Below are 10,033 nucleotides of genomic sequence, written 5' to 3' on the forward strand. Positions count from 1 at the left end.
TTCTGTCAGAACTGTGAATTTATTGGGAAAAAGTAAGAATTACAGGGGTCAGTTTGGAAAAACTAATCCCATCCCAGTCATCCTCTGGGATAATGGACATTCTAGAGTAATAATTACATAACCAACGTTCTCTAGTAATACTAGTCCCGTGCAAATAGTGCTTAACTATTCTACCTCATGTTATTCCATATCTCCTAACTATTCTACCCCATGTTATTCCATATCACCATCTCCTAACTATTCTACCCCATGTTATTCCATATTACCATCTCCTAACTATTCTACCCCATGTTATTCCATATCACCATCTCCTAACTATTCTACCTCATGTTATTCCATATCACCTTCTAACTATTCTACCCCATGTTATTCCATATCACCATCTCCTAACTATTCTACCCCATGTTATTCCATATCACCATCTCCTAACTAATCTACCCCATGTTATTCCATATCACCTAACTAATCTACCTCATGTTATTCCATATCACCTAACTAATCTACCCCATGTTATTCCATATCACCTAACTATTCTACCCCATGTTATTCCATATCACCTAACTATTCTACCCCATGTTATTCCATATCACCATCTCCTAACTAATCTACCCCATGTTATTCCATATCACCTAACTATTCTACCCCATGTTATTCCATATCACCATCTCCTAACTAATCTACCCCATGTTATTCCATATCACCTAACTAATCTACCTCATGTTATTCCATATCACCTAACTAATCTACCCCATGTTATTCCATATCACCTAACTAATCTACCTCATGTTATTCCATATCACCTAACTATTCTACCCCATGTTATTCCATATCACCTAACTAATCTACCCCATGTTATTCCATATCACCTAACTAATCTACCTCATGTTATTCCATATCTCCTAACTATTCTACCCCATGTTATTCCATATCACCTAACTATTCTACCCCATGTTATTCCATATCACCATCTCCTAACTAATCTACCCCATGTTATTCCATATCACCTAACTATTCTACCCCATGTTATTCCATATCACCATCTCCTAACTAATCTACCCCATGTTATTCCATATCACCTAACTAATCTACCTCATGTTATTCCATATCACCTAACTAATCTACCCCATGTTATTCCATATCACCTAACTATTCTACCCCATGTTATTCCATATCACCCTTTCAGCCCCAAACATTGAAAATGTCAAACTAAATCACATATTTACAGATTGATTTATACAGCGGTGTATCAAAGCACAATGATGCATTGCTTTCCTGAAATGCAAGGCACTTAAAAGATTTATCAGACTTTGGCAAGGAATTAACATACAGTAATCTATGGAATGATTAACCAGTCAGTTCTCGTGCCGTCATTTATATGGAATGTAAATACATGCACTCTGTGATGAATCACACAGCTGACAAAACTGTCAGTACTCAATAGTCAGGGCAGGAACACCTCAACAGTTAATCCACGGCGGATTCTGTCAAAGGTGTAAGAAGCGTCACAGTGTAAGCTCTTCATCAATATTATTATTGATCAGCTCCCTCTAAGGCCCAGGGTACTCAAACACTGCTGCAGCTCCCATCCCTGTTCCGATACACATGGACACCACGCCATAGGCCCTGGGGAACACAACGTGGGTTATGGTAAGCAAGGCCAGGGGTGGGGATGAGACTACTTTCTAGACTATATAGTAGATCTAGGACAAGAGGAAATACGATTGAGGATTTAATAAGACGTATCCTTACCTCCTGCCCCTGCGTTTGAGTTCGTTGAGCAGGGTGACAACCTGGCGGGCCCCGGTGCAGCCCAGAGGGTGACCCAGGGCGATGGCTCCTCCGTTAGGGTTCACCTTCTCCATGGGGATCCCCAGCTTCTCCACGCAATACACAGCCTGGGACACACATAGTCCAAACAGTCAAACGTTTGGACAGACCTACTCATTCAAGGGTTTATCTTTACCTCCTCCCTAAGTTTGTTTTACTCACTGCTTTAGCACACTCCCCCAACCCTGATGTCCTTGCCGTGTCTGAATCCTGGCTTAGGAAATGCCACCAAAAATTCAGAGGTTTCCAACTACTACATTTTCCGTCAAGATAGAACTGCCAAAGGGGGAGGAGTTGCAATCTACTGTAGAGTTCTGTCATACTATCCAGGTCTATGCCCAAACAATTCAAGCTTCTAATTAAAAAAATGTATCTCTCCAGAAATAAGTCTCTCACTGTTGCCGCCTGTTATAGACCCCCCTCAGCTCCCAGCTGTGCCCTGGACACCATATGTGAATTGATTTCCCCCTATCGTCAGAGTTGGTACTGCTAGGTGACCTAAACTGGGACATGCTTAACACCCCGGCCGTCCTACAATCTAAACTAGATGCCCTCAATCTCACATATATTATCAAGGAACCCACCAGGTACAACTCTAAATCCGTAAACACGTGCACCCTCATAGATATCATCCTAACCAACTTGCCCTCCAAATACACCTCTGCTGTTTTCAATCAGGATCTCAGCGATCACTGCCTCATTGCCTGCATCCATCCGCGGTCAAACGACCACCCCTGATCACTGTCAAACGCTCCCTAAAACACTTCAGCGAGCAGGCCTTTCTAATCGACCTGTCCAGGATATCCTGTAAGAATATTCACCTCATCCTGTTAGTAGACGATGCCTGGTTGTTCTTTAAAAGTAATTTCCTCACCATCTTAAATAAGCATGCCCCTTTCAAAAAATGTAGAACTAGGAATAGATATAGCCCTTGGTTCACTCCAGACCTGACTGCCCTTGACCAGCACAAAAACATCCTGTGGCGTTCTGCATTAGCATCGAATAGCCCCCGTGATATGCTACTTTTCAGGGAAGTTAGGAACCAATATACACAGGCAGTTAGGAAAGCTAAGGTTAGCTTTTTCAAACAGAAATGTGCACCCTGTAGCTCTAACTCCAAAAGGTTCTGGGACACTGTAAAGTCCATGGAGAATAAGAGCACCACCTCTCAGCTGCCCACTGCACTGAGGCTAGGAAACACTGTCACCACTGATAAGTCCACGATAATCGAATTTCAATAAGCATTTTTTTTACGACTGGCCATCCTTTCCTCCTGGCTACCCCAATCCCGGCCAACAGCTCCACACCCCCCTCTGAGCAGCTTACTGATCGCTGCAGCTGTACACAGCCCACCTGTAAATATCCCATCCAACCACCTCATCCCCATATTGTTTTTATTTACTTTTTTTGCTCTTTTGCACACCAGTATTTCTACTTGCACATCATCATCTGCACATCTACCACTCCAGTGTTAATTTGCTAAATTGTAATTACTTCGTTACTATTGGCCTATTTATTGCCTTTCCTCCTTACTTCATTTGAACACACTGTGTATAGACTTTTCTATTGTGTTAACGACTGTACGTTTGTTTACTCCATGTGTAACTCTGTGTTGTTGTTTTTTGTTGGCCAGGTCGCAGTTGTAAATGAGAACTTGTTCTCAACTGGCTGGTTAAATAAAGGTTAATTATATATTTTTTTTTTTAAATAAACCTTTGTTGGCATAATTGATCTCTTTCAGGCAGAGAGTACACCTGGCATACCCCTTTTAGCCACTGTATCGAAGAAGTGAGAAGAGGGAAAGTGTGTGTTGTTCCTGTCACCTCTATAGAGGCATCCAGTTTAAACCAGGCCCAGCTTCCGCTACACTTGTTTGTTCCTGTCACCTCTATAGAGGCATCCATCTTAAACCAGGCCCAGCGCCTCATTTTCACCTAATTCTCTCATTCTGAAAATTAACCACATACTGTAGAGGGAAAACATCAGTTCACATATAGTGGTTAGTTCTTTAGCTAGTTAACATTTCACACAGATTGCCAGGGTCCAGTAAGCAATTAATGCATTATAACTTGATCAGATGTACACAAATCACGTAGGTCATCTATTTTGGATTAAAAACGCTGAATTTCACCTAAAGGTTACTAGTTTGCATCCCTGATTAATGGATATATCCTAAGCAATGGCAATAGAAACAAAGGTAAAACAACGTTTCTATAGGATTGAGGTCAGGGCTTTGTGATGGCCACTCCAATGTTGGAGTGGTTGAAAAACGAGTTTTAATGACTCCAACCTGAGTGTATGTAAACTTCCGACTTCAACTGTATGTGTAAGTGTAACAATCTGCTGGTGTATTTTTTTGTGTTATCTGTGATCGTTTTGTTTGTCTTGTGTAATTTCTTAATCATTGTACCTAAACTGTATGTGTAAACATGTATACGCAGGGCCCAGCTGTAAAATAGACCTTGGTCTCAGTCTGTGTACCTTGTTGAAATAAAGGTATAGTCATTTAACTGGGCAAGTCAGTTAAGAACAAATTCTTATTTACAATGACGGACTACCGGGGAATAGTGGGTTAACTGCCTTGTTCAGGGGTAGAACGACAGAACGATATTTATAACAGGTATCCCCCTTTCCTTTCATCATCATTGAACCTCTGCTAGGTAGCTAAATGCCAATGATTTGTTTAGCATAGCAACGTGGAATGAATAGAATGAGCGACTGGATCAAAACATGAGAATAGAATTAGAGACCAGCCTGTTGGTTAGCAACTTCAGAACCAATAACTGGCTTTTGCCCGAGACTATATCATCTGGTGTAAGGATGAAATAAAAATGATTTACTCATTAAAATTATAGAAACATGTAGTTCGTCTTCCTTTAAATAGGTTGAAAACCGTTATTATAAAAGCAATAAGGCCCTCGAAACTTAGAGAGGAACAGTCTGTCAGTGTCTGTCTGTCAGTCTGTGTCTGTCAGTCTGTGTCCAAAGTACTACTACTCTATACAGAGACTCACCTGGCTGGCGAACGCCTCGTTGATTTCAAACACATCAATATCAGCTACAGTCAGACCTGAGGAGATGACGGAGTTCGTTAAAAACCCTTTTAGCAGAACAGATAAATCAAAAGGTGTCCGGCATACCAGAACCGCTACCACCCAGAGCCGCTACCACCCAGAACCGCTACCACCCAGAACAGCTACCACCCAGAACCACCCAGAACTGCTACCACCCATAACCTCTACCACCCAGAACCTCTACCACCCAGAACCACTACCAGAACCGCTACCACCCAGAGCCGCTACCACCCAGAACTGCTACCACCCATAACCTCTACCACCCAGAACCTCTACCACCCAGAACCACTACCAGAACCACTACCACCCAGAACCACTACCACCCAGAACCGCTACCACCCAGAACCTCTACCACCCAGAACCACCCAGAACCTCTACCACCCAGAACCGCTACCACCCAGAACCACCCAGAACCTCTACCACCCAGAACCACTACCAGAACCACTACCACCCAGAACCACTACCACCCAGAACCGCTACCACCCAGAACCACACAGAACCTCTACCACCCAGAACCGCTACCACCCAGAACCACCCAGAACCTCTACCACCCAGAACCACCCAGAACCGCTACCACCCAGAACCACCCAGAACCGCCACCACCCAGAATCACCCAGAACCGCTACCACCCAGAACCACTACCACCCAGAACCACTACCACCCAGAACCACTACCACCCAGAACCGCTACCACCCAGAACCACTACCACCCAGAACCACACAGAACCGCTACCACCCAGAACCGCTACCACCCAGAACCACCACCACCCAGAACCACACAGAACCGCTACCACCCAGAACCGCTACCACCCAGAACCACCACCACCCAGAACCAAATGTCATGTGCACTAACATTTAGAAGACGTCCATGTGGACATAATCCAAGCTCTAAAGACCTGGAGTGATCTGTACTCACCGGCCTGCCTCAGAGCAGCAGGGATGGCATAGGCTGGTCCGATACCCATGACGTCAGGGGGTACCCCCACCACAGCACTGGCCTTCAGCACCCCCAGGACTGGCAGAGACAGGGACTCCACCACGGACCTCCTGCCCACCAGCACAGCTGCTGCACCGTCACTCACCTGGCTGGAGTTACCTGGACCAGGGGAGAGGACCACATCAGCTGGGGCAGAGAGATGGGGAGTGTGTGTGTGTGTGTGTGTGTGTGATCTCCCCACCTGCGGTGGTACTGCCGTCAGGTTTGAAAGCCCCTCGGAGTTTGGTCAGCCCCGCCAGCGTGGTACCGGGCCGGATCCCATCGTCCTTGGTTACGGTAACCGTACGTTCAGAGCCGTCCTCGTCAACAAACTTTGTGGTTACTGGGCAGATCTCCTGGTCAAATATCCCCTGCTTCTGAGCCTGGCTGGCCCTGGGAGGAGGCTGAGAGTTAGAGGCTGTCTGGAAGAACAGGGCACTGAATACATCTCTAGTGCACTATAGGGCTCTGGTCAAACGTAGTGCACTACAGGGCCCTGGTCAAAAGTAGTGCACTATAGGGCTGTGTTCAAAAGTAGTGCACTATAGGGCTCTGGTCAAACGTAGTGCACTACAGGGCCCTGGTCAAAAGTAGTGCACTATAGGGCTGTGGTCAAAAGTAGTGCACTATAGGGCTCTGGTCAAACGTAGTGCACTACAGGGCCCTGGTCAAAAGTAGTGCACTAGAGGGCTGTGGTCAAAAGTAGTGCACTAGAGGGCTCTGGTCAAAAGTAGTGCACTATAGGGCTGTGGTCAAAAGTAGTGCACTATAGGGCTGTGGTCAAAAGTAGTGCACTATAGGGCTCTGGTCAAAAGTAGTGCACTATAGGGCTCTGGTCAAAAGTAGTGCACTATAGGGCTGTGGTCAAAAGTAGTGCACTATAGGGTGCCATTTGGGACGAATCCCATAACTACTGCTGGAGAGTGGATAACAGCTCCATGGTAATATTATATCAGTAGATAACAGCTCCATGGTAATATTATATCAGAGTGGATAACAGCTCCATGGTAATATTATATCAGAGTGGATAACAGCTCCATGGTAATATTATATCAGTGGATAACAGCTCCATGGTAATATTATATCAGTGGATAACAGCTCCATGGTAATATTATATCAGTGGATAACAGCTCCATGGTAATATTATATCAGTGGATAACAGCTCCATGGTAATATTATATCAGAGTGGATAACAGCTCCATGGTAATATTATATCAGAGGATAACAGCTCCATGGTAATATTATATCAGAGTGGATAACAGCTCCATGGTAATATTATATCAGTGGATAACAGCTCCATGGTAATATTATATCAGTGGATAACAGCTCCATGGTAATATTATATCAGAGTGGATAACAGCTCCATGGTAATATTATATCAGTAGATAACAGCTCCATGGTAATATTATATCAGAGTGGATAACAGCTCCATGGTAATATTATATCAGAGTGGATAACAGCTCCATGGTAATATTATATCAGTGGATAACAGCTCCATGGTAATATTATATCAGTGGATAACAGCTCCATGGTAATATTATATCAGAGTGGATAACAGCTCCATGGTAATATTATATCAGAGTGGATAACAGCTCCATGGTAATATTATATCAGTGGATAACAGCTCCATGGTAATATTATATCAGAGGATAACAGCTCCATGGTAATATTATATCAGAGTGGATAACAGCTCCATGGTAATATTATATCAGTGGATAACAGCTCCATGGTAATATTATATCAGTGGATAACAGCTCCATGGTAATATTATATCAGTGGATAACAGCTCCATGGTAATATTATATCAGTGGATAACAGCTCCATGGTAATATTATATCAGAGTGGATAACAGCTCCATGGTAATATTATATCAGAGTGGATAACAGCTCCATGGTAATATTATATCAGAGTGGATAACAGCTCCATGGTAATATTATATCAGTGGATAACAGCTCCATGGTAATATATCAGAGGATAACAGCTCCATGGTAATATTATATCAGAGTGGATAACAGCTCCATGGTAATATTATATCAGAGTGGATAACAGCTCCATGGTAATATTATATCAGAGTGGATAACAGCTCCATGGTAATATTATATCAGAGTGGATAACAGCTCCATGGTAATATTATATCAGAGTGGAAAACAGCTCCATGGTAATATTATATCAGTGGATAACAGCTCCATGGTAATATTATATCAGAGTGGATAACAGCTCCATGGTAATATTATATCAGTGGATAACAGCTCCATGGTAATATTATATCAGTAGATAACAGCTCCATGGTAATATTATATCAGTGGATAACAGCTCCATGGTAATATTATATCAGAGTGGAAAACAGCTCCATGGTAATATTATATCAGTGGATAACAGCTCCATGGTAATATTATATCAGAGTGGATAACAGCTCCATGGTAATATTATATCAGTGGATAACAGCTCCATGGTAATATTATATCAGTGGATAACAGCTCCATGGTAATATTATATCAGTGGATAACAGCTCCATGGTAATATTATATCAGTGGATAACAGCTCCATGGTAATATTATATCAGAGTGGATAACAGCTCCATGGTAATATTATATCAGAGTGGATAACAGCTCCATGGTAATATTATATCAGAGTGGATAACAGCTCCATGGTAATATTATATCAGTGGATAACAGCTCCATGGTAATATTATATCAGTGGATAACAGCTCCATGGTAATATTATATCAGTGGATAACAGCTCCATGGTAATATTATATCAGTGGATAACAGCTCCATGGTAATATTATATCAGTGGATAACAGCTCCATGGTAATATTATATCAGAGTGGATAACAGCTCCATGGTAATATTATATCAGTGGATAACAGCTCCATGGTAATATTATATCAGTGGATAACAGCTCCATGGTAATATTATATCAGTGGATAACAGCTCCATGGTAATATTATATCAGTGGATAACAGCTCCATGGTAATATTATATCAGAGGATAACAGCTCCATGGTAATATTATATCAGAGTGGATAACAGCTCCATGGTAATATTATATCAGTGGATAACAGCTCCATGGTAATATTATATCAGAGTGGATACCAGCTCCATGGTAATATTATATCAGAGTGGATAACAGCTCCATGGTAATATTATATCAGAGTGGATAACAGCTCCATGGTAATATTATATCAGAGTGGATAACAGCTCCATGGTAATATTATATCAGAGTGGATAACAGCTCCATGGTAATTTTATATCAGAGTGGATACCAGCTCCATGGTAATATTATATCAGAGTGGATACCAGCTCCATGGTAATATTATATCAGTGGATAACAGCTCCATGGTAATATTATATCAGAGTGGATACCAGCTCCATGGTAATATTATATCAGTGGATAACAGCTCCATGGTAATATTATATCAGAGTGGATAACAGCTCCATGGTAATATTATATCAGTGGATAACAGCTCCATGGTAATATTATATCAGTGGATAACAGCTCCATGGTAATATTATATCAGTGGATAACAGCTCCATGGTAATATTATATCAGAGTGGATAACAGCTCCATGGTAATATTATATCAGTAGATAACAGCTCAATGGTAATATTATATCAGTGGATAACAGCTCCATGGTAATATTATATCAGAGTGGATAACAGCTCCATGGTAATATTATATCAGAGTGGATAACAGCTCCATGGTAATATTATATCAGTGGATAACAGCTCCATGGTAATATTATATCAGTGGATAACAGCTCCATGGTAATATTATATCAGTGGATAACAGCTCCATGGTAATATTATATCAGTGGATAACAGCTCCATGGTAATATTATATCAGAGGATAACAGCTCCATGGTAATATTATATCAGAGTGGATAACAGCTCCATGGTAATATTATATCAGTGGATAACAGCTCCATGGTAATATTATATCAGAGTGGATACCAGCTCCATGGTAATATTATATCAGAGTGGATAACAGCTCCATGGTAATATTATATCAGAGTGGATAACAGCTCCATGGTAATATTATATCAGAGTGGATAACAGCTCCATGGTAATATTATATCAGAGTGGATAACAGCTCCATGGTAATATTATATCAGTGGATAACAGCTCCATGGTAATATTATATCAGTGGATAACAGCT

General features: G+C 41.9%; 1 protein-coding gene across 5 annotated transcripts; it reads right to left on the reverse strand.

Moving 5' to 3' along the window:
* LOC129847381 (3-ketoacyl-CoA thiolase B, peroxisomal-like) lies at positions 1–6,269 on the reverse strand (the record flags this gene model as incomplete). 5 transcript variants are annotated; one of them, XR_008758410.1, is given in 6 exon segments in its annotated part: positions 1–971; positions 1,005–1,623; positions 1,750–1,895; positions 4,842–4,897; positions 5,817–5,996; positions 6,079–6,269. XR_008758410.1 is itself a non-coding variant. In XM_055915156.1 (5 exon segments), coding segments are annotated over 5 exon segments (649 nt in total), but the record flags the coding sequence as incomplete, so codon positions are not given.
* Positions 6,270–10,033: the final 3,764 nt, after the last annotated feature.

The sequence above is a fragment of the Salvelinus fontinalis genome, unplaced genomic scaffold, assembly GCF_029448725.1.
Source record: "Salvelinus fontinalis isolate EN_2023a unplaced genomic scaffold, ASM2944872v1 scaffold_0809, whole genome shotgun sequence".
Classification (NCBI taxonomy): Eukaryota; Metazoa; Chordata; class Actinopteri; order Salmoniformes; family Salmonidae; genus Salvelinus; species Salvelinus fontinalis.